The 26,572-nt window shown below is 36.8% G+C and overlaps 1 protein-coding gene across 2 annotated transcripts; it reads right to left on the bottom strand.

Moving 5' to 3' along the window:
* Positions 1–418: 418 nt before the first annotated feature.
* LOC131314870 (ABC transporter C family member 2-like) lies at positions 419–26,572 on the bottom strand. Of its 2 annotated transcripts, none has more exons than XM_058343779.1 (28): positions 26,431–26,572; positions 24,624–25,067; positions 24,172–24,350; positions 23,378–23,417; positions 22,505–22,661; positions 21,714–21,828; positions 21,544–21,624; positions 21,372–21,396; positions 19,719–19,775; positions 18,448–18,513; positions 17,304–17,378; positions 16,551–16,658; positions 16,010–16,144; positions 14,598–14,704; positions 14,410–14,503; positions 13,504–13,671; positions 11,391–11,531; positions 10,563–10,763; positions 9,755–9,853; positions 9,479–9,631; positions 8,106–8,491; positions 7,529–7,709; positions 7,032–7,355; positions 5,291–6,047; positions 3,640–3,761; positions 2,720–2,965; positions 1,643–2,066; positions 419–920 (listed from the first exon to the last, which is right to left on the bottom strand). In XM_058343779.1, the coding sequence occupies exons 2-28, from the start codon at positions 24,954–24,956 to the stop codon at positions 823–825; spliced, it is 4,872 nt and encodes a 1,623-aa protein (XP_058199762.1). In that variant the 5' UTR covers positions 24,957–25,067; positions 26,431–26,572; the 3' UTR covers positions 419–822. The 2 variants fall into 2 exon arrangements, with proteins under 2 accessions (XP_058199762.1, XP_058199763.1); XM_058343780.1 differs by lacking the exon at positions 26,431–26,572 and adding an exon at positions 26,282–26,424.

Here is a 26,572-nt window from a genome sequence, read left to right as displayed (position 1 = left end):
TTTTAATTTGCACTAGATATCAAGGTAATCAGATACAAAGTCATTCAACAAATCAAAACTGTCTTGAGAAAAATAGGCAGACCGAAACATCGATCATATATCTTAAATTTTGGTAGCCTATTCCCCTAGAGAAATAAGATTCGTCCGATAACTTGCCAATATCGGTTCATACTTTTGGACCTCCAAAGTGAACAACTCAAATCATTCACATGACTACAAGAGAGGATCTAAGATTAGGTTCCTCATTCATAAACATCATGCACTGCATTTGCATATACCAAACCAAACCAAACCAAACCGAGCCTCAAGTCTCAATCACTTGGGGTCTGCTATATGAATCATTTTCCTCCACTGAGCTCTGTCAAGAGCCATTTGTTCAATTAGATAAATATTTCTGGCCTAGTTTTGTTGGGTTTGATTTAATTTGAAACCTTCACCAACATTCAAATAAGTAAACTCTCCAGTGTAGCTTTTGCTTTTGTCCACTCAACAAGGTCTACTCAAGTTGCATGGTCTACTTAATTCACGATCATCTGATTCCATATGAGCAAAATCATTACAAAACTATTTGTACCAATGCTAAAAAGTTTCGACTTCGGAATACATGCAGTTACAAAGCAGAGCTGGACTGAGCTTCGCAGCCTGCAAATAATGCTAATTAGCACCTTAACATAATGTAGAACTGGAAACTATACTCAATAAGCGTAGAGCTGGAGGGTAGGATTACCGAAAGTGGTGGACGCAGTTCATACTTTACTGTCAGAACATCGACACATGGGACTGGTGAGGTACTTTTCCCTCTCTCTCTCTCTCTCTCTCTCTCTACATGTTCACACGGTCCCAGTCGATTGTTCTATCTTCAAATCCATATTCTGATTGGTGAAGCCTGTTTCGAGCCAGCCTGCTCATCATCGCGAGACCTGAAAAGGGGAAAATCGTCAATTGGAAAGAATCATTAAAATAGTTATTCAATCAACTCTAAATTTTGGTGTTAAACACAGAAGGAACAATATTCAAATGCTATTCCTAACACAGGCTGAATGGCTGATTCATTAGTTCCTAATACCAGCAGCTAACAAAAAATAAGATAAAATAAAAGAGAGTAAACTAGAAATAAGATTGCGTCAAATGAAGAACTTGGAATGGTAGAACCCCTCTGCTAGGTCAAAGTCTCTATTGTTGAGTTTTGGAATAATTCTGTACGCACATTTATGCAAACAGGTGGAAAGTGGGAACTACTTTCAGCTTCTTTAATCATCAATTAGAATGGAAGTGTTCAAATTCTTAGTTCCTTCTCATAAGCACTCTTTGACCCATTTTACACCGTTTCCGGAACCAGTTTTGCACAACACTTTTCGTAAACTGTTTTCCACAAAAATATGGTTGTTTTTGTACTTTATTCACTTTTAAGCAGAACTAATTTTGAAATATGAATACATTTTTGATGTTTTTTTTTCCCTCGAAGAGGGTTCTTTTCCAAAAACTTTCCCCCAAAAAAATTCCCGGAAACCATCAAATTTTTTATGTTCTCCGGGAAACAAATCCCAAAAAACAGATCCTGAAAAACTGCAACCAGGCAAATAGGTAAGCAAAGTGGGTTCAAATGCGGGAACATTATACATCCAATGATACAAATTCATACCTTCAACCATTTTGTAGAGAGATGACCACCATCTATCACTGGGAACCTGGTACTGATCAAGGGTCTCTTCAATAACTTTGTCATGCTTCCCTTCCAAAACACCCTGCAGAGTTATTACCGCATCCTTTGTTTTTCTAAGAATACTATCATCACCCTCTATTTCCAACTGTATGAGGTCATTATGCGAAGAAGTGAGACTGACAGCAAGGGCAAACTGTGCAGCGGCAGCCCATCGAGATGAAGCAAGCCATCTTCTCTGCCCATCTAACCGTCTGGTCTCTTCTGTCTCCAATTTGATATCCCCTTCCCCTAGTGCTAAGCTGCGCAAGTACTGAGCATTTGCAGCACCCGTGCTCTGAACCATCTTAGAGAAAGCACTCTCATCATTTTGCAGCAGTTCCTCAGGAGAAGCATATTCTACAACCTGGACAGAAGGCACAAAAATACATAATCATAATTACACAGAAATTACACTATAATAATGGTGTCAATGGGTGGGTTTGGCTGCATTTTAAATGCGTTGGGACTTAGGTCCTTAATGATTGTTAACCATACCCAATTAGCTATAATGATTATTATCCATATCCATATCCAAACCAACCCAATTATTTTAAGTGAATCCCAACCCATCTACTAAGCCAATAGTATATCAAAATTTACAAATATGTATATATGTGCACAGATGGTGCGTCATTAGGATTATGGTGGTGTTATAGCGTTAGTGATTTTGGTATGGGATTAGTGGATTTTGGTGGGGCCGTAGTGGTTTATGGAGTGTCAATAGCCAATATGATGTGCATTAGTGACTGGGGTGTGGCGATAGAGGTTTAGGATATGGCAATAGTGACTGTTGGCAACGATGAGTGTGAAGTGAACTTATTGAAGAATGTACTCGGAACCCATTCAACCTACCATTGAAGACTCATTCTGTATGGGATAAATGGGCTATAAACTTATAACAATCTTGATCCATGTCGTAAGTTGGTGGGTTTATGGCTTTGGATCAAGATTGACACTCTTATAGTACCAAAGACCAATAATCAGGTTAAAGTTGGAGGAAACAAAAAGAAAACATACTCGACCAGCTTCGAGCAGAAGAACTCGGTCAGAATCAATGATGGTATTCAGCCTGTGTGCAATAATGAGCATTGTACATGATTTGAATTCTTCTCGAATGGTCTTCTGAATAAGAGCGTCAGTTCTAACATCAACAGCGGCGGTTGCTTCATCTAGAACAAGGATTTTTGATCTACGAAGCAACGCTCGAGCAAGACTTAGCAGCTGCCTCTGTCCAACACTGAAATTCTCCCCTGCCTCGGAGACCTTGAGACATCATAAAACCGAATTAGTATGGCAAAAGGTTGACATTTCTTTGAAGGTTGAGTTAATGACGTGTATCCGACCTGCATATGTTGTCTAATAGATCGATGGAAACTACATAAATCTTATGGACCAAGTTGATGATGAAATTCAGCTTAAGGAAAATTTGGCAATAAATGGATCAGTTCCTAACCATATTAGTAAGACACAAACAGACCAGTAAATTATGTTAGCCACTCTCAAATATTTCTAACACAGTATCATCCTTTTACTTTTTTCTGAATCCTGTATCGAAATTAGGCTTTTGCACACTAACAAAGAAAATGTTACATGGTCACTCTTTATTAACTCCTGTTCCAACATGTTATCCTTCTTTTATGTTTCTCTTTTGCATCCTGTATCCAAATTACTCTTAAACCAGCTCTGTTTAAAACGATCGAGGAAAAGAATGCTAGAGTTAATAATGTTAATCAAGAGTATCTGTTTAATACTAAAAGCTCAAGTATGATTGTGATGGTAAACTTCTCATTTAAACAGAAATCCGTCTGAACACTAGCATTATTTGTGGATGCACAACTATGAAGATGAAAAATTCGCCACGCAAAACAGGATAGGAAAGCTTTACATTGTCTAGAGGGAAATCATAAAGCTTCAGTAAAGCAGATATGAGCATATACCTCAGCATCCAGCCCTAACGAATTCCTCCTGATAGCATCCTTTAGGTATGCCCTCTCTAAAGCCTCCCAAAGGTCAGCATCATTGTGCTCACCGAAAGGATCCAGATTAAATCTCACAGATCCTGAACAAAAGAAGAGAAATGAAGGAAAGAAATGATCATGTACCTAGTTAAGGCTCCAAAATAAGTTTCTGAAAAATTCTCAAAGAAACTTAAAATTGTCATGGTATAGAGAAGCTGGCATGGCTGCTTCGGAATCGTTTGGATGCATTTCCAAAGCAACTGAAGCTCAATACAATTAAACGGGTTCTCGATGTAAATTTTTTTGAGGAGGCAAAGACTATTGCTTTACGTATATAGCCAAACAGAATCCACTCCTCAACAAGATTCTTTATCAATCTCATGCAGATGATCAACTAAAGGGCTTTCCAAGTTCAAACCCTTTCATAACATAATAATGAAAATAAATGCAAAGTCCCGTATGCACTCAAGGGAAACTCATAAAGATAATGCAAATTGAGGTTAACAGAATAATGCGTCACTAACTAGTTGGTCAAAAGATTTTTCTGTGATATAATGTTTTTATCCCTCCCTCGTTTTGAGTTTTCATCTTCATGAGATCCAGAACTCAACATATAGGCTTTGCCGAAAGGCCTTTGGCCCAATGGCATCAGGGGGTGCACCTAAGTGCTAGGAGAAAGGAGATCAGGAGTTCAACTCCTCCTCCTCCTCCAAGGTGTTAATCTAAATTATTCTAACAATACTGTCTTTTGCTGGTTTATATATAAACTCAACATAGAGGCTGGTAATTGCCATAGGCCCGGATTCCCAGAAAAGTTCGAGGTCCAGACATGTAACTATTATAGGCCACACTAGCAAGCCAAATTTGTCAGAGAAAATCTGTTTGTTCTCAATCCAAATCACGGTATCAGTCGGTGTAATAGTTGTGGTCGCGAGTGACGGGTATTGGAAGTATTGGCCATTGTGTAATGCGAATCTAACACCGCCCTCATAAATTTTTTCAAGCACTAGGAAATGTTGAAAAATTAAATAACCACATGTTCTAACGTTATTTATAACAAAATTGAATGTTTTTAAAGATTTCTAACCAATATTTGACTTTTAGAAGTACTTTTGTAAAAATGATTAAATATATGACGCGTTTTACAACAATTAACATTGATATTTTCATAGGGATTAAATCTCCTACAGTACCCACCCTACTATTAACGAATATTCGCAGAGTCAAATACACGGAAGACAATAATGGAGAAGCATGTGATACCTAATAAAGAGTCAAATTCAGAAGGTTGAATCTCAAGTCAAACAAAACAAAAAAAATCCATATGTAAACGAGGAAATGCAAAGCCACTGTATACATAGTTATCGCTGTATATGAGTGTCGAGAGTTTTCCTTTTTGAAAAAAAATGTGGTCTCTTAAGTCTGAAACTTTGAATGTTCATAGAATATCTATAAAAGTGACAGAATCCCCTATTTTCATCGGGTTGAGGAAATGAAATTGAAAGAATAAGGAATTGAATCTTCCCTTACATCAGTCATTTTTATGATTTTATCCATCTCACAAGAGAATATAAGAATTGCAAAACCTAACTATTCTAATGAAACACACAATTGACGTTACTATTATTACCTGAGAAAAGAACAGGTGACTGTGGTATGATACCCAGAACTTTACGGAGATCTGTCAATCCAAACTTTGCAATGTCATAACCATCGATCAAGATTCTACCTCTTTCCAGTTCTACAATTCGGAACAAAGCGTTGAGCATGCTAGATTTCCCGGCCCCAGTTCTCCCAACTATACCCACTTTGTCACTTGGAGCTATTGTGAAGGACAACCCATGAAGGACTGGAGGAAGTTCAGGTCTATAACGCAAAACAACATCCTCAAATTTGATGGATCCAGAGGAAGGCCATCCAGGAGGAGGACGATTGCTCTCTATAACAGAAGGACCCTCAGAAGGCAAATCTATATAGGTGCCAATCCGTTCAACTGCATTCATGCTATTCTCAGCCAGACTCGCAAGTCTCAGTACACCCGTTAATAGAGTTGTAATATTTAAAGAGTAACTGAGAAGGAGACCCATCGTAGAAGCAAATGCCTCTTGGTTTTCTGCTCTTCCATTTTGCATGACAGCAAAAGTTGCTGTGAGCCAGATCATTAGGCCTCCTAACGTTTCCAGTCGGATTGCAAGCCATCGGTTTCCACTCATGTTCACAAGAGTGAATCTAATATTGTTATCCATGGATTTTCCATTCATGGTTGCCATTCGGTCATATGCTTGGTAGGCACGAATAGTTGTTAAACCATTTAATGCTTCCCCAAATTGCGCATACACAGGAGATCTGCTAACAGAATCTAAGCGCTTCACCTCACGAGCTGTGCTCTACAAAAGTGAAAAGTGCTCTTGTAAAAATTATACTTAAAAATGTTATAACTAAAATCCATGCTAAACAGATAGTGAATCTTTACTCAAAGCATAAGCATGACAGCGTTAAGAAACAAAGTTTATGTATTTATGAAAACTGTAAAGGAAATAAAACAAAATTGAATCTTGTCTTCATCAACACAGGCACACAAAAATATTCTTTTGCCAAACTGAAATCCATCCACAGACCATTTGGATTGAACTGCGCTACATTGCACTTATAAGCTCATAATTGTAGTCTGAACTTAGGCATTGGGGCCAGAGCCTATACAACTTCTTTCAAAATCATGTAAACAGGTGATAACATGACAATAATGAAATGTGGTGCTGTAAGATTTCCTAGGAAGTTAGATGTACCAATCATCTAGGGAAACGTTCGAAGGCATGGCCAAGAAAGTTTTTTACCGTGTATTCCAAATCAACATAAATCCACACAAGAAAAACTGCCCTAAGCAAAGGTTCCACAAGGATAACACAAAGAACAGGTTGATGAAGGGTAAAAATGTTTGACTCAACTCTTAACTGTGAAAGATTAACCAGATACAATGGCCCATAAACCAAATGTTTAAAAAAATTGCGGCCAGCGATACAAAACTGTTTAAATTGGCTTGAAAGATTTTCCGAGGGGAAATGGAAATTTGTAGTTTCTCACAAGTTGCTATAGAACAACTCGAGTATCCTAACTAATCTAACAGTTCAGAATTCATGAAATTGCAGCCACCGATACAAAACCGTTTAAGTTGGCTTGAAAGATTTTCCGATGGGAAATGGAAATTTGTAATTTCCCACAAGTTTCTATAGAACAGTTCCAGTATCCCAACTAAACAATACAGAATTCATGTAATTCATGAGTAAACTCTGATGGGTGCATGAGGTGACAACAATTATTTTCTCATAGAAGTAGAAAAACAACAACAAATAAGATAAATAGATTTTGCATACCTGATAATACAGGTAGGCAACATAAAACAATACTAGAAGCGGCAATATGGCCCACAAGGACATGGTGCTCACAATTCCTATCAACACAAATGTTGACAAGAGCTGGGAGACTTGGCCCAGAAACATATTCACAAACACAGCGACATTCCGATCTATGTCACCAAGATCCTTTGCAAACCTATTGATAATCCGTCCAAGGGGATTGGTTTGAAAGAAGACCATTGGAGCTCTTAATATGGAGCTAAGCATCGCATCATGCAACTTTCTCGCTGCATAAAGGCTTGAAACAATCAACCAAAATGAATTTGCCAGCGTCACCAAAACCTGAATCCAGACAATGTACAATCAGCTTGTGTGATTAAATTGTTTTTTGCTTCACAAATTTTTTAAAGGTCTAAAGAGTGGCTTTATAGTGAATGTCATAGAATAGGTCAATTGCACATTTAATGACAGGTAAATGAAATGAAAACCAATTAACAATTGACTGGAAGACATACTTGACCAAATGATAGAAGTGCGTAAATCAGATTGTAAAAACCAGGCCCGTAGCGCTTTGAACTGCTTTGATCTGTCCACGTACTCAACCATGTGCTACTTGAAACTCGTAGAACTTCTGTTAGGACATAGCACAAGAAGAGTAGCATAACCACCCATAGGCCTCCCAAAGCATCCTTATACCTGCAAAAAGAACATCGGGAGTAACAATATCAACGGAAAGTTTCATCATAGTCCGAGGGTTTAAAAAATTGTCCACTAAATCAGACAATTCACAATACCAAATTTGCATCAGCACATTGACATCTAACATCACTATAAAGCTATCAATGTAAATTTTGTACTCATCACCACATTATAAAATTAAAGAATTCATAAAGAATCCCAAATCAACTAAAAACTACGTTAGAACTGGAATACCAACCATTGAACAACAATTAAGATGGGGCATGTTAGTAATTCAGAAGCGATAAGATATAGTATCTGAGCAGCATATATAGTAATAAACTCCAAAGGAGAAAGATCAGATAAATAAGAGCCTCGATTCACGGGCAAATGGGAAACACTGTATTCTCTTACCTCTTCAACACATTCAAGCTAACAACACCTGTTTCCCTCTCTTCCTGCTTAATAAGGATAGATTTTCCTTCTTTTTTTGTTTTTGTGGGGGCTGCATCTTTAAGAAACCCATTAATCACTCCATTAGCAACAGGTTTTGAGGTTTCTTGACTAGCATTTTCAACATCTTTCTTCTCTTCAACATATTCTTCCATCTTTCCAGCATTTTCCATCAGTTTCTGGAAGAGGGCACCGTTATTTGAAAGGTACTCAAAGGTTCCATCCTCTTTCACCATACCTTCATGGACCACAATAATTCTATCAACTTGCGAAAGAAAATGTAGCTGGTTCGTGACTAGAACTCTTGTTTTTCCTCTTAATTCTTCTTTAATGCATTTCTCGAAAACCTGCAGGTGCAAATGGCACTGACCAATGACAAAAGGAAAGAAAAAAAAACACATGCTCATGAATACTACATTGATATCTACAAACACATCTACCGGCTTCACACTTGGACAGTCGTGGGGGACATGTAAGGGCTATTAGTAGGTCAAAATGCAATTTTAGAAGTTGAAGGGTCAAAATTGCTGTGGATGATTAGTTTAAAATACTTATTTAGTGACTATTGTCTTTTATAATGCTTATATTATTAGGGTATTTGTTCGTAATTTGATAGAAATACTAAGTACATTTTATACAACTTTTTGAAAGTATATACATCTAACAACATTTTCAACGTGCCCTTGTCCAAAATTTGTCGTCTCAACACCGTGTCGTGTCAGTCATGTTTGTACAAAAGCCCTATACCAGGACTTCTACAAACGTTTGCATATGTTGCAGAGAATTGGATTATATATGTTGCATGCAATTGGATTATATGGTGGCATCTTGCATTTAAGGACATAAGGCTGTTAATTGTAGCCCACGGACAAGGAGGCTCTCTCTAATTAGGTAATTACTGAAGCAAAAGGGCCTATCTCGCAAGTTTCCCCATAACACCTTACAACAGTCAGATCCCACTAGTAGCAGAACTAGATGCGACAATGATAGCTGATACTGATGTCATTACAATTGGGTCAACAGTTATCCCAAAACTTAAGTTGTTAGCAAATGACCCGCACAATGTATGTCAAGATGTCCAACACCCTCCCTCACGCGCAACCTCATCTTGCTCGTGTAGACAGATACATCCATACATAGTGTGAAAAAAAATGTGAAAGGGAGAAGCAGAATGCAAACATAAAGGCTTGAACCCAAGACCTACTAGAAACCAAAGGTATGATATCATGCTAGGTCACAAATTGCCCAAACACCAAGCTGTTCGGGAATGGGCCCCACAATGTATATCAAACTGTCCAATTATTTACCACAGGATTCATATCTAAAATAATTACCTGTCGACCCACATGAGCATCTAGAGCACTTAAAGGATCATCAAATATATAAACATCTGAATTGGAGTATACAGCTCTTGCCATGGATACCCGTTGCTTTTGACCTCCACTAATATTAACCCCTCTTTCACCAATTTCAGTAAGATCACCTCCCTAGTAAATAAGCCATATCAGGCACAAAAGACATAATTTCAGAAATGGCTCATAAATAACAGTAAAGACTCTTGAGCTTTCATGAGAAAATATCAAAATAGTAATACTCTGCTTCGTACTCACAGAAAGTAATTCAAGGTCATGCTGCAATGCAGTCACATCTATTGTCCTCTCGTATCTTGCTGGCTGAAATACAGATCCGAATAAGATGTTCTCACGTACCTGAACAGTGAAAATGAAAGTCTCAAAGTTACATTTCACGAGCACCTTGACACTAAATTGTGTGCATACACTCATAATTGTGTGCATAAAAAATGGTGCCAAATCTCAAATTGTCTGGTGCATCGCTTTGATGAAAAAGTGAATTGTGAATCGTAAAATTCACTAGATTGGTTATAAAATTATAACACATAGTTTTATATCTGTCTATCCATGTACATATGCTCATCACTAATCACTATAACTACACTAACTACACTCGATCGTACATATGCATTAGTAGGATAAAAATCAATATAACTAATTGATTTCTTGTTTTCCTTTTCATTTCATGCATTGTTCTAACAAACCATTGAACCAAAACTGAATCATAGCGGATCTCATGAATTGCAGAATCGTAGTGAATCACAAAATCCATTGCAAGATTTTTTTAATTTCTGATTCAACAGCGAGATTCAGATCGAATTGGTTGAAAGTTGAAGCTCATCCCCGATGGTGAATCGCACAATTCTAACAATCATTTGGTATGAACCACTTATACACAGATTTTTCACTTTAACCATGTCGATATAAGTATCTAAACTATTAATAACTTGTCTCCGCTTCACACCATCAAGGACTGAGATCCATCATAAATCAGTAGCAGTACTGAAAAGGTAAATATTTAGCTCAGCCACTTAGATCAGTCCAAAAGAAGCATGTTGTTACTTACTGTTGCATTGAAAATCCATGAAACCTGTGGGACGTAAGCAACTGTTCCTCTGACAACAACGTTTGAATCTGCTACGGGAGGAAGCTCTCCAAGCATTGCCGACACTAGTGATGTCTTACCTTCTCCCGTACTGCCAACAATTGCTACCAAGCTACCCATTGGGATATCCAAATTAATATTCGACAATGTCGGCTTCTCTGCCTGTATTTAAAGCAGAAGTTAAATAATCCAGCATTTCAGGAAACAAAAAATTGAATGATTATTAATTTTCAACAAAATTATCAAGGATGATTTGGAAGCTCACAGGAATCCAACTCACCAAATGCCAAGGAGAATCAGCCACTTGCAACTTTGAAATACGTAATCTAGTAATTTTCAGTTTTTAAGTTCTCCACGGTTCAGATACATACTGACATAGCGTATTTCTTAACCAAGAAGTTGAACAAGCTTAACAAGGGTTCTACATACACGTAATAGCAAACTACTGAGCTTTCAGGATGCTTAAAACATCTTGGAAAACAAAAGCTATCAATAAAATAACCAGTCAAAGGCATATCCCGGTATATACAGGCAGCCTGAGTATATGTATCTATATGTAAATACATCATCGGCAAAAATATGGATACAGAAGATACCGGTGAAAAAGAAAAAACACAAGTTTATATAAAAAAGAAATTGACTCACAATAATAAATCAACTAATCAATAAAGCAACCTGTCAAAGGCATATATACCTGATAAACATATATGCAGGTATACACCCCTCTATAAGTATCCTTATGCAAATATGATACACATCAATGGGAAGAAACAAGGTTATAAGGTTGACCTTGGAATCCCAGGAGAAGAATCCATCTTTGATTGAGATGGCAGGTAGTCCTTGTTTAAGGGGTGGATTTGGTAGAAGCATTCTCTCTTCAGATAAGAGAAGTTCCTCCAGACGCTTTAAGGATACATTTGCGTTTACTACCTGTCAAATTAGAACAGCATTGAAGCTCAACAAAATGGAATCACTTTATAAGTGCACTCCTTATATTTAAGAAGATGTCACGTTGACCAAAAAATTGAGCAAAAAGGTATACCACATTAGATGAAAAGAAAGGCCAACTAAACCTGCTAATTACTAAAAACCCAACAAGAACTTTTTCAAATTAAAACTCACCTAGTAAATGCATACAAAACTCTGAAAAACTCTCATTACTTTCAAAAATAAAATTTACATCCAAAAGAGATACATATACAAAAGCTTTTTAAGTGACCGCTACTGATCAAAACTGGTACCAGCCATTCCACCTAACCAAACCGAGCCTTATGTCCCAATCACTTGGTGAAGCCCGAAAAGTAGTCAAGAAAATTGTCTGTCTCACTTTACCACATCTAAATCTCAAAGGTGCTGAAGTGTACAAGGCTAGGTTAAGCCTCCAGTATAATTTGCATGGACAAAGTATTGTTAGGGACTTTCAAAGACCAAAATCAAAAATAAGAGGAGGAAGATCAGTGATTGTGTTCGAAGCATTGACCAGCTAAAGTGTGCTCAAATTTGATTGCAAACAAAGGCCAACATTGATGTAGGACAAAAATGGAGAGTTTTTGTATTTTATTTTTATTGTTTTAGAATAAGATTTTGACTAGGAATATATTCATTTAGGTTAGAATTATTAACTTTCCATATTCAATTTGATTTTGATTTCTACCTTTATTAGGATTCTTGGTCTACAAGAATTAGGATTTTATTTTAATTAATTAGGAAATATCTTTTCTTTAATGCCGCTTGTTTTGGCATGATTTAAGATTTTTTTTATAGTAGGATTTCTAGGGTTAGAGTCTTATAAAAAGGGCTGTAACCTATTCAATTATTCAAATTTTAAGCTTTTAATCAATAATATTGCAGAGATTCTCTCTTCTTTCTTGTGCGCAAGATTTGCTCGTTGCGACGAGTTGTTTATCTCGTTTGGACTAGTACGCTAACTAGTCTCTCGTGAATTCCGCTGCGTCAAACATTTAGAAAACAACTACACTATTGTAGAGAAAAATAAATCCTATGTTCTAATAGTGATCTTCTTAGTGTACCTTACCAACACACACCTGGAAAGAGCAAGGGTTACACAAACCTTGCTCTGACAGTTTAGGAAGGATGGACTGGACAATATTTATTAAGCTCCCACACCTTCCCATGCAACTTCCAGTTGCATGTTTAGAAGCAGTCACACAAATATAAAGCAGTGCAAAAGACAAAAACAAAGGGGGAACAACAACAAACTAAGATACTTGAACCCTATTGTAAGGTCCCACATTGTCAATGTAAAGAAAGAATATGTGGAATATAAGAAAAGACCCACCAGCTACTATTAACTTCAGGTTAACCTTTTGAGTCGCGTGGTTAGGCGAATGGTTAGCAAGTTAGTAGGGGTGGGTCGTAACAGTTGGTATTAGAGCACAACGCTAGTCTACATGGTGGGGGCCACCTCTAGAATCTAGTACAAGTACACTGTTTGTGCTATATAGAAGCTATGAGCACTCTGGGCCAATGCAACAAGGATGTTGCAGCCAAGGTGGGGAGATTGTAAGGTCCCGCATTGTCAATGTAAAGAAAGAATATGTGGAATATAAGAAAAGACCCACCAGCTACTATTAACTTAAGGTTAACCTTTTGAGCTGCGTGGTTAGGTGAATGGTTAGAAGGTCAGCTGGGGCGGGTCGTTACACCAATACCCTCAAAGACAGATGGTATGATACCATGATCAAAAACCATTTGCCCCAAAAGCTTGAGCAATCTGGGACGGGACTAAACAACACATATGAAGCTTCGTGACAGTAACAATAAGGAAGAAAAGTAAATAAAGCTGTCCTAAAGAGGAAAAAAAATCACATCTCCAACCTAACACATAAAAAATTTCAGGTGGAATGAAAGTTTCTGCCTAAAAAGACCATAAAGACAGAACCTGAGTAATTATGTTGGGAAGCATGAATAGTGGAAAGCGTAGCACTGCAAACAAAGAAAGTGACGTAAATGCCCTTGCAGGTGTCAGATCCCCTCCAAGCAAAGTGAACACCCCAAATGAAATCACAATCACGATAACTGGAATGCTGTTTAGTATGAAACTGTTGCACTGCAAACAAGAGAGAAGGATGCAGAAATTTAAACTCCATCTGTGCCAAAATAAGGTTATGTTTGAAAAGGCACATAGTTTAAGAAAGCAATAATAAATGCTACTCACTTCATCTTTTGATAATTTTACAAGGCTTCCAATGTCTCAGTTAAAAATATCTAAGAGAGGATGATTGCTTTCTTTAAGTCTACCTAAATACTAGCCAGGATCCTAATCATTGGTTCAATTCATTTTCTCTATAGGCCTCACAAATTGCGCACTTGTAGTCATAAACATGCTGATTCGATAAGACAGTGTAAATGATAGCTGACACCAAATATTTGTCTCAGAGACGTCGTGTCTGTAACAAAAAGACTAAGAATCTGGATCAGAAGCATGTATGAGTATGTATTTGCATTGGATCCTAGTGATACTGATACTAGAGGTTCAGTGGACATTGCATTCCTCTTAGTGTCAATTGTACCTTTGATATTATTTGCACACAAGTGTATATAGCATGTGCAAAATCCTTCTTACAAAAATGAAGTTAACCTAGCATATCCCACTTCAGCACTAAGGAAAAAAAATGAAAATGTTCACTTATTGCAAAAAATTAAACTTAACCCCATTATTATAGTAAAAAAATTTAAATGCCAGATTTTTTACTAAACAGATAACTACGATTTGTATTACTATTTCTGTCGTTAAGTTTATACATGATACCAATTACCACTATAACACATTGTTAAATATCCGTACCGCTGCTAGTAATTGCGCTTTCCTGAACCATGCAAGCTCGTCATTTCGAACAGTTTGAACTTTGGATTGGAAACTATTCTCCCACGCATAACATCTGAAGCAATTATGAATCAAAGATTTACAATGATAATTTCACATTACTAATGATGAACAAGTCTGAGACCAATCATTCAAAAAATGAACTTTACTTCACAGTGTCCATTGCTGCCAAAATTTCATTCATAAGGCCAATTCTCTTGTCAGTACGTTGCAATCCTTCCTTCGACAATTTCTGCATTTTGCTTATCACGAACGTCTGCCAGCATAACAAAAGTTAGAGACATCTACAATCATAATAACATTAGATAACTGCTTTGGGATGAAAAATGAGTAAAGAATATCTTGAAGCTACAGAAAGCATTCTTATAATAGGGCAAATTAATTCAAAATTACAGTTCTTAACAACCTTGAATTATTCACCACTTCACAAAAATAATTTGAGAAAAGAATTCAAATATAGAAGAAAGGAGACACTTGTTCAATGCATGCACTCTACAAAGATTTAAGGAAATATGCATGCACGAACAGAAGAGATGCCAATAGGCCTGTTACTGCAGAGATTCAAACTGAAACTAAACTGAGACAAAAGAACGTAAAATTTTGTTCGAGTTTGTGAGGAAACTACTTGGTATAAAATAAGGATATACATAACCTGCTAATCAGATTCTTCACGTAAATAAGCACTTTTTTCTAGGTGAGACATTGCATAGTTGGTAATATCAAAGACAGGATTAAATAATCGTAAGCTGCTGTTACCACATTGGAATTCCAATGTAAGCTACGAATTTCCGTAGTCCAATGTCTGCATCAAGTTATTATTTCTTAGACAATAAGACACACTCGATCTTCCACTGCTACAGGGTTTTATCCACTATCGGTCATAGGTTATCTCCATAAAACTCTTTTGCTGAAGATAGTAACTCAACACGTCTCTTTTTCTCTACTGTTGTTTTGACCAATGCCAGGAATTACTTACTACAAACTCCTGCAGGTCTTCTAACTATTAAAAAAAACTTTGTTTTAACTTTTTAGAGCCACTAATGCTAATTATATTGAGCCTATTCGTTTTGGGATTTTGGATTTGGATTTTCGGTAATAAGTGGAGAGAGATAGATAGAGAAATGAGAGTAATAACTGAAAGAAAATTTATTGGAAACCGTGCACAGAGAGAATCCCAAATCCAAAAATCCCAAAACGAACATGGTCATTATGTTCTAGAAAGAACCAACTTCATTCATAAAAAATGCATCAGCTCCTCATTCACACTATCCATCTTTCTACCAGTTCAGCTCCAACTTTTACCCCTACTCTTGGAAATTTTACAAAAGTGACTTACGAACATCTCCGTAAGCCATTAATTTTTCTAGATTAAATTGCTTTTTAATCAAAAATCACATCAGTTGCGAAAAAATGGGTTCACATTTTAAAGTGAGATGCTACAACGGGCTCAATAGCATAAAAGAAGAGTAATAGAAGAAATGTTGCACTGCCTTTTTCCAAGGGAGGTCACAAAAACTTAGCAAGTACAGGGGCATGGTAGAGAGTGAGAGAGACAATATACCTGCAAAGGGAACATAAGGACTAGCATAAGTGCCCCAAGAAGTGAAGCAACACCCAACTGCTGATAAAGCAGAACTAGTGCAATGACGATACGGAAAGGAGCTGACCACAAAGTGTGAAGTGATTGGCATATTTGCTGTAGAAAGAAAAGAAAGATCCATCAATAAAAAGTGAGAGAAACTTTTTCATATATGTGAACGGGTTAAAGTATTGCAGAGATACACCAAATCAAGATAGACCAGTCTAATAAAACAGGTAACATTTGATTGGGGGAAAAGTTACCCTATAGTTCTTAGACTGTTACATTTGTTATGTCCTCCTTATTTCTGTCTTGAGTATTAGCCAGGGCATCCTTGTTATTAATAGTTAATTTTATTGGGTGAAGGGGCTGATTAAGCTCCATAATCATTAACTAATCCTTCTTCTCTCGTTCCTCTCTCTCTCAACTTCATTCAAACCCTACCCACATTTTTGGTAATCTAACTACATGGTTGACTCCACATTAGACATGCATATTCGTGGTGATAGTGGTAAAAACTTGCCTGCAGTGCCTCAGCATCAGTTGTCATCAAGTTGGTTATTTTCCCAGTCGCAAACTTTTTGCGACTCTCATGGGTTAACCTTAAGGACTTCCGGAATACAGCAGCAATCTACAAACAGCAAGAGTTTCAAGTGTACATGTCAAGACTATGAGCAATTTTAAGCATTCATGGAATCATTAAGTTAGCAGTATAGTTAGCCTGGCAGACATAAGAAAACTTGTTAATACAACTGAACAACCTTCAAAAAACCTACATCTCTAGCAATATGATTGAAACCTGAACTCCCCCAACCAGAGAGAAATATATTTTTTAGACAACATAAGGAGAAACATAGACGAAAGATGACATATAACAATACTAAAGACCTTAAAAAATAGTTTGAACCCTTTTCCCATCAACAAAAATCCAAAAAAGCAGAAGGAATTTGAAAGTGAATCAAACGATTCACCCGTTAGTAGCTATTTCCGATTCAAGCAACCTATTTGTGAACAGTATTGAATCGTACAATTCTAACAACTATGCTTATAAATGATGTTCTACCTAAGATGTCAAAAATTAATAGTCGATTTACTATCTTTATGTCAATTAAACACCTATTGATGCTGTTGCCAAAAATTATGACACTGCGAAATCAAAGTGATTTTGCTAGTTCAAGAACTCAATAACACTCAACCTCAAATCATATAGTCATTTGGACAGAGGAGATAACATCAGAACAATTCAACAGAAGATTAGCGAAAGGCAAGACATTACCAGAGTTGATCGTAATCGATAACCAACACGCATGACGTTCTGAAAGTATTGAGCTTCAGCCAACACTCCAAATACCTGAACCAAGTTAAAAGAATCATAAAGTACTTAGTGCTTTGTGATCAATGAATTAATGGATTGGTTCAATTCAGTTTAAAACAAGTGTTCAAAAGGAAAATCATCACACATTACTAAGAACTAATAATGTGCACAAGAGACAACGATATTGACAATAGAACTGGTATAACACTAGTTATCTTCAAACTGCAACTAAAATTCAACATCCATACCTTCAGTCATACCCTAAAAAATAACGAATAAAAGAAAAACTTTTAAACAGGCACAAGCTCCAAAAGTCAGAGAAGATAGCCACAACGTTTTAGAAGTCTTGGAAACTAAACCACAACTCACATTGTCAAGCATAATTAAAAAAGGCTAGTTCAGTTACTACACAGAAGATCAATGACAGTTCAAAAGCGTACACTTATATCGTATGAACAACTACACTGCTCAGAGCTACCGATTCATTTTTCAGTTTCCATTGGGTTATGATAATCAGGGGGACTTTTTCATTTTGGTACATTGCTGAAGACCAAAATGATAATTGGAAAGATGGAAAGCCCAAGGAAGCCATCATACAAAAGTTCAACCAGGCCAGTTGCCATGAAAAGCAAAGCAACTTTGTTATGGTTGTGATAGGTGCAATCCACTGATGAGAGAGAGAGAGAGAGAGAGAGAGAGAGAGAGAGAGAGAGTTTCTTCAGGGGCAAACAGATAGGAAATTCACTGGGAAGCCTGTTCTGTTTGGTCTAATAACTCAAAAACTAGAGTAACCCTTCACAAAGAAACTAACCCATTCAAAGGTGAATGCAGTTAATAGTCAATACTGATAGAAATGATCCTAAAATGCATCAAAATACATAGTTCGGGCCCCGTGACAGCAAGAAGTGGAAATAACTGTACAGGTTCAGCTTCCTATGTCAAACACATGGTATACTAGTAACAGCAAGGTCCATATACTCCCAATAAGTAAAATATCAAAATAAGAAAAGAACACGACGGGTCATAACTCTGAAACATAAATGAACAAACATTTTAAATTAAGAAAAGAAAATCTAGAAAAGAAAACAAAAGATTCAACACATACCACTCCAACGAAAATTGAGAAGGCGTAAATATAACCAATATAAGGTGGATCCCTGCGTTGCATAGACTGCAAGATGAACATAAGATAAGATAAGTGAGAGCATAAAAAGGATACCCAATAATTCTAGCAGTGTCCACTCATACACTTGTCAACTCATACTCCATTATGATGAACCTATAACAAATAATAAGCAGAATACCATCCCCACAGGGCAACAAAAAGGGAACTTGATCAGTAACTCCAGCCCAAGGAAAAAAATACTGCCATGTGCATAAGTTGAGATTATTTGTTTGAAAGGGTAAGTCATCATTCAGCAATGAAACAGTATTGGTGATATTGAAGTTTGGAAGTTCTAAGAAGAGGGCAGAGATCAGCTCAGCTCATGTGTCATGAGCCTAATTCTGCCCCTTGTTACTCCTGATCTAGTCTTTCGTTTGAACTATACATCACCCCGATAGAGGGAAGGCAAAAGAATGAGTCAGCAAAGCATGAAGAGGTACCAGAGTTTGACAGGCACACATCAAGAGCGTAGTCTTGACAGATTCGAGAAGGGAACATTTTTTCTATATGTACATGGGGAAAACAAATACACCCCAATGACCAGGTTATCTGCCAAGCGTCCTAGGCGCGTTAGTAGGAATTGGAAGCCAGAATTTCCCCTCGACGGGCATTTGGAGATAGGGGGTGTTGTCACCAAGATTCCCAAAAGCTGAAGCTGTTAGGAAATGAGCCGACAACCATATCAAGCTAGCTAAGTCTTGCAAAACTGTTTCGCTGTAGTGCTGTAAAGTAAATTGGCCAAATTTTATCCATGTATACCTCTTGATGCCAAATTGCAGAGCTAGGACAGTCAAAATATGGATTCATGTTACCTTCCCATTATTTATCCAGAATTTACATCAATATTGTGTGAACATAAGTTTTGACTTTCATTTGTTTGTTTCCAACTTGATTAACAGAACATAACTACAAAATTAGAGAAAAAAGTCTGTAAGAAAGGGAAAGGAAAAAGATAGCAGAAATATTCACGTTAGATGTAAATTCACACCTTACAGAAAGTCGGAAACACCTTTATCTTGAAGTGTAATGTGTGAACAAGTATAGAATTTGCAAAAATAGTTTTCATGCCTGATATAACCACCACACAATAGAATCATCGACCGATCCTAACCACTATACAGAATGAGGCCTACTAATCGACGAATAAAAACCAAACAAATGAATATACAAATAACTGAACCAAGTAATGCATATCTGAAACGGTAACTGACCTGTAAAAGCTGGTTCAATATAAGCGGGCCCACGAACTGGGAAACATCATTGCCAATCTACAAGCGGACCAAAAAAGAAAGATACAAATTATATCTTAGTGCAATGTGAGAATTTAAGCATTCAAAAACCTATCCCGATATAATTTAGACATACAAATACGAACTCCAATAGTACTAAAATTCAGAATGGCAGATCCAGCTCTGAGCTTGAACAATTAAAAATCCAGATGAAAATCAGCAAAACGTTAAGCATATCCAGGAAAGACCAGAATTCTTTTTTGGACTCATAAAACTGTGTGTATAACTGAAAACATTGCTTATTGATTCAGCAAAGTTTTACGGAGGTTCAGTAAAATTTTGGAAACACAAGGATTTTCCAGCCAATTGGCTATAAATTTCTCCACTTGGCCATGAAAATGAAAACGTGCACTTCAGTAGTGCCAACTTAAATTCGTTGAGTAGCATATTCAGACAAGAAGCTAAACTTGAATAAGGAAAGTTTGGATGAGTAATCTGCCAAATGATCAGCAACTCAGAAAAACTAAAAACACTGGGCAAATATTTAGTGAACAGCAAACATTATTCACTGATTCAGCCAAGTTTTGCAGAGATACAGTGAATTTTGAGAAGCTGGGAAGTTGTGCTCATTAGCTGTTTTCTATCTCCTGATTTTCTTTAGTTCTCTTTCCCATTGTCTCTCAAGCTTTCATGGTTTAGTCTTGGTTATTCAATATCTATCTAAACATTAATTGTCTTATAATGATCTTGATAAAACACTAGGTCGACCTTTCTCTGGCATTATGGACCTCTCTTGGGGAGTGCCTTTAGGGTCGGGTTGTAGCTTGTACTCAAAAGAAACCAACAACAATACAACCTAGGCATACAACTATAAGCAGGTAGGAACATAATCAAACAGCAGGCAATCTCATTTAGTATAACGCATTCAACAGGGTAACAAATTAACTTCAAAAAAATTAATTGAAAATGTAAATTTGGTGTGCATTCATGCATAGACGTACATAACTAGGCGCATGCTTGTGTATGAATGTGCATGTGCATATGGAAGTGCTAATGTCATAGTGACTCCTACTAATACAAGGACCATAAATTAAAACCCATGTACTTGATAGAGATGCATTTTATACAGTTATAATGTCGTTTCATACAATCCAGGGAAGTTGATAAAGACAAGGCAACAATCTTACTGATTCTAGTGGTTTTCAGGCATTATTCTATAATCGATCATATACTAATGAAGGATCAAATCTAACCCACCTCTTCCAAGGTGCTAATCTTACTATTCTAACTACTGACTTCCACCGATCAAAAAACAAAAAAACTAACCCGCCTCTCAGCTTTACTTCATTCTAGGTTCATGATGATAAGATAGTGAAAGACCAAAGAAAACGACAGAATTGAAAAATCACTCAAAGCAAAATTTTAACAGAAACATCGTGTTTGGTGAATGCAATTCTGCCTTGCATTAAGGCCCAAAGAAAGAAAGAACAATGAATTTATTTGCAATTAAGAGGCTGGAATCAGCAAGAATTTCCTAAAAATTCACATGCACGAAAAGACTGCTGCTAAATCGGATGCATCGCTTTTAACTTCGAAAGCAATGTCCTAATGAACTGTTGTCGAATGGGCTCATACCTTCCAAAAACCTCCCCACCAAAACCTAAATAGAAGAGAAAGGAAATTAATAAGAACTTTGAAAATTTAATGTAACTAATTCTGCATAGACAATAACATATACCACAAGAGATTATCAAATAGCAGCATATGCCATGCAAACGAAATCACAGGAATGAACCAATATCCGCACCTTCCGCCAAGACTACGATGTAATGCTCTTAAAAGCCACGGTTTAGGCCTACAAGATTCTTCAGCCCAACATTGCTGGAACCTTGAGTCAACACAAATAAGACATGATCATGGCGGCTATGAAAATTTAAATTCCTATACTAAGCAAAGATACATTCACAAAGGACTCACTTGCTGTTCAGTGTTTCAGTCCGATCCCAAGTGTCCAGTTTCCAAACATCCTTTTCTGTCAGGGGCCTTTTAGCGCCCAGCTGCATAAGTGGATTCATCCATCCAAAAGTAATTTCTACAGAAAAAACAAGGGACCAGAATATCAATTTTGGGGAAGCACTTCAAAGAGAAAATTTATAGTACTAATGATATCGAAAAGAGTAAAAGCTAACAAATAGTTTTCTACACTTCCACACACACTGGCCAGAAACAAAGAAAGGCAAATGTGCACAAAGACTTTTGGAAGAACCATAAAAGCAAAAAAAAAGTCCGAGCAACTGGCAGCAATATTAATAAACTAAAAAGTTACGAGAATAATTGGAGACAAGTCAAGCAACTGCAAACAGGGATAAGCCCAACTCCCACAGTGTAGTTCTCAAATCAAGCAAGGGGCCAAAGCACCTTATATGATCACATTGCTGATTGTTGGGGCTTACTTTCCACAGTATAGCTGATACGTACCCTTCATCCTATTTTACATGTTCATCCGTTTTGGCAGTCGATTAACTTGTCAAAGCTTGACAGGTGAAATATTCATCATCACTTCCTCATATCACCCGTTTTTCCATAGGTACGAAGGGTTTATTTTTTTCATAAATTTTGCACCCTGTCAATGGTACACATAAAATGGATGGGAGGGACTAGCTCAAGTTATTCTCATCTAGGCAACAATAAGCGATGGATGGGGTTAAGTCATCTAAGAGTTCAAAGTATAGTTAGAATAGAAGACATTTAACTCAAAAAATACATACTGGAAAATATGTTGACATGCCTCTCGGGACAAACTTGCTCTCCTCCAGGAAGTTCAACATATTCATTGTCATCAAGAGACTCGGTCCGTATTGGGGAGTACCCCGGATAGGGATCCAAACTGGGAACATAAAACAGCAAGAGTGCTCCAAACAAAACCTACGTCATAACCAATCATTACATATAGAACATGAATTTGTATTGTGACTTAACACGAAATATAAGACTAAGTAAAGAGGACAGAAAAGGAATATTCCGTATTGGGTTTTCTTTTCTTGGTCTGCCAGTAAACATAGGTTACGGAGACTGATGATTTAAGAATCCATACTAGCGTTTTTGGATTTGTGTCCCCAATTTCTCTCTCCCTCTCCCTCTCTCTTACTTACTGGCTTACAATGCTAGGATCGAAAAAATATGATCCACAAAGTATTCATGTCATTCTGTCCGGATCATTACTAAGGGTCCTGTATGGACTTTGGACACATTAGGATGCAAATAGCAAAATGAATATAAACTTCAGTGCCTTTAGCCAGTCATGGCCAGCCTACTTTGACAGTAGGCACAAGTTAAGGGACCACAAATGGGATCATAACTCAAAGAAGATTGGCGGGTCCATAGGCCCACTAATGCAGCCTACCATGAAATAAAAAACAGGACTGTGTCTGAGTGAAACCATGTAATATCACCACTCTTTGTTTAATAATTTTCAAGTTTTATTTCAATTAATGGACCAATGGTGTAAAGGATGAAGCCCACAAACTTCCTTCCTGGGCACTTTGATATAAATCTTTTCCATAAAAGTTAGGTTAGTCATGCCCAAAGTTACATAAGCAACAATCAGAGAATAAATATTCAGTAAGAGAAGATCACCAAACCTGGACGACGACCTCACTGATGTACAAATACAGTGTAGATCTGCATGCAAAAACAAAAAAAAATTCCACCTTAAATTGTACTGCAACCACATGAAGAAACAGCCACTCAACAATATCACTCACAAACTCAGAATTTCCAAGCAAGTGTACATCTTCTCTGATCGGCAAAAACTCAAACTCTCTAAACAAATGCACATTATACATCAGTTATTGAGGATATGACATTTTAAATTTTAAGAAAGCAGAAATTCGCTAGACAACAGAACATCCTAATTGTTCACTCTAATACACTGGGGCAATATAATTATAACAGAATGGTGATGACCCAAAAAAAAAAAAAAATTTGGATCCAGAATTGAAGTATATAAATCCACACATCATAACCACCTTATTTGTGCCACTGCCATCGAATTGCAGGGATACCAACTTGCACAAGCACACACAAATAAAGAGGGCATAATATCAAATGTCTCGTTCAAGCTACTCCATTTCATCCCCATTAAAATCATAGTTTTGTAACAAGTCTGTACTAGATTATGAGTAGTCATCAAACAACAAAAGTTGCTTTTTTCCACATCAAAATGTTTGGTTTTCAGTCAGTACATGCTCATAGTAAATGGGAGTCTGATTTAATTCCAAGTATGAATTTGCAAAGCATGGACAGTACAGTTTGTTTATTAGATACGTGTTTACAAGTGCACAAGACAGGAAATACCAGAAGATTAAGAGTTAAAGACCTAAGAAACTAATCGTACCCTTTCAAAAAAGCGTAAAGAGTATATACAGAAACTAACCGGCTGTAAAATTCCTTCACTGAAAGAATGAGACTAAGCATCACCATGTCCCCTACCAAAGCATAAATTACCCCAAATCTGACATACCACCGGAACTCACGGATGTAGACCTTTGTTTCTACTCCAAGCATGACCAACATAGAGCACCAAGCCAAAGCCTCAATGACAAGTGAAGCTATCTGCAGAAACCATAATTAATTATATTTATCATAGGATAGGATCACAAAACTTCCAAGGATTCAGTAACTAGGAGACTTTCTACTGAACAAAACATTACCAGGGATAGACGTCGATCGATTAAGATTAAAAAATCATTCCAAAAGAAATAAAGTAAAGAAAAACGCCAAACAAGAACTTCCATATTGAATTACATTTTCTTTCCAATGGCTCCAATAAACCTGGAATAAAAATGTTTGAGCAACAGATAAAACACGTAGAAGAGGAGAACCCACCTCAAATGGAGCGAGGCCCGACTGTCCATCAAGATTCAAGGCTGATATACCCATGACCAATCTGAACAAAGGTTCTGCAGTACAAAATGCAGCCAAAAACACCAACACATAGTTGTAATAATTTGATCTCAAACGGAACCTCTGGACTTTGAAATCTTTCTTGGTCAGCCATATCCGATATAAGCAAAGACCCATAAGAACCAAATTGGAGATGGAAACCACGAGAGAGTCCGTTGCACAAGGTGTGTAAGCTCCCATAGCATTCTCCACAATACTTGCCCATACTCCATTTGCAACTGGCCGACAATACCAAGCCAATGGCTCAAAACCCATCTTCAATCACTTCTCTTCAGGCCTATCCGCTTCACTGTTAACACATTACAGGCATTACTCTTCTTGAACTAAGATGAGTCAACTGTTCTTATGTTCAACTGGACACCATTCCTGCAATGGGATTAAACACAAGTCAACCATTAAGTATGTCCAACAAAAAATATTTCCAGGATTAAACACAAGTCACCATTCCTTTATCGCACCAATTGATTTTATTCTTGTAATAAACCAACTCAATTTTCAAGGGGGGGTTATAACAGACAAACAATTATGCAGGAGACATGAAGTTATGATTCAAACAATTAGCCAATTAGGTGTTCATGGCATTTCACATCCAACAATATTTATCTTGAGGCATTGTTTTTTGCAGATATAATCAAAATTCAGGTTCCAGACAAATGAGAAAAACACATTACTAGAATCAGAAAAGGTGAATACTCAAGAATTCTATTTCTCTTTCTTGAAACAGTCTCAACAGTACCATGTAAAGAAAGTAGCTTTTACCCCTACAAAGAGTTTAGGGAACAATTTTTTCCATCAAAACAGAGTTTGAAGGTAAAAAATATATATATGCAAAAAGTTGTTTTTGCTTTGATATTTGATGGACTTTCAATGTAAGTAAAAACAGCACTAGAAATTTACATGCAACATCGAGAAATTGCGATGAAATTCTCCGGAATTTGTTTTTGTCACAATCTATTACGATATAAGAATTATCTCAAATATTAAGATAAAGAGAGGGAGGGAGAGATTATTCTCAATTACTCTTCTTTTTGTTGCTCCATCGATCAAACTATCATGAATGCACATATTGTGAAGCAGAAGGCTTAAATCTTGACTCAAAAAATTACATATCAAAACGAGTTCTACTACTACTTTACTCAATTCAATGGAGACAAAAAAATTCAAGGCTAATTTGAGTTTTCCAAATTTACCATTTTGTCATTCCTGACACTTTCACTTAAACAAATACTTAAACCTGAGTTTGCTCATCATTTTGGCTTCAGAACGATGATTTGAAATATAAAGCAAAAAAAAAAGAAGAAGAAGAAGAAGAAGAAGAAGAAGAACCAACTTAATAGACCAAATTTCTGAATTCAACCAAATGATTAGAGGAATTGATAAACGAGGAGATTCTATATTTCCAGCTTTTCCGCGGCACAGAAACTAGAAAGGGACTTCAAATTAATCAAACCAATCAAATAATGGACTAAAAATCCATAACTAACTAAACAAGAACATCATTAATCACTCCAGCGCGTCATGAAATTAAGTGACAGGAAAAAAGAAAAAAGAAAAACAAGAAGAATCAACAAAATAAATACCTTGGAGAATACCCAAAAAGGGCGAGAAAAGGTGGGGAAACAGAATGGAAAAAAAGATACTAATTGACGGGAAAAGTAGTACTAAAATCTTCCAGGAAAAAAGGTGTGAAGAGAGATAGAGATAGAGAGAGAGAGAGAGAGGGGTTCACCTTAGGACGGTGGTGGAAGAGTTATGGTTTGTTTTTCCAATTTTTCTGTGGCCAATACAGAAGAGAAAAGGTGTTGGGATTCGGCTTGTCTATAAAGCTAACGAATAAATACAGTAAATAACCAATAATTGAAGAAAGTGGG

Source organism: Rhododendron vialii, chromosome 13a, assembly GCF_030253575.1.
Source record: "Rhododendron vialii isolate Sample 1 chromosome 13a, ASM3025357v1".
Classification (NCBI taxonomy): Eukaryota; Viridiplantae; Streptophyta; class Magnoliopsida; order Ericales; family Ericaceae; genus Rhododendron; species Rhododendron vialii.
Note: the sequence above shows the minus strand (reverse complement) of the source record. Positions and strands in the feature narration are given on the sequence as shown.

Coding starts and splice junctions, on each gene's coding strand:
- LOC131314870 (XM_058343779.1), bottom strand. CDS start 24,956: ATGGGTTTTGAGCCATTGGCTTGGTATTGTCGGCCAGTTGCAAATGGA. Junction 21,397..21,543: donor CATCGTAGTCTTGGCGGAAG/GTGCGGATATTG, acceptor TCTTCTATTTAG/GTTTTGGTGGGGAGGTTTTT. Junction 7,356..7,528: donor CACTTCTATCATTTGGTCAA/GTATGTCTTCCA, acceptor GTCTGGATTCAG/GTTTTGGTGACGCTGGCAAA.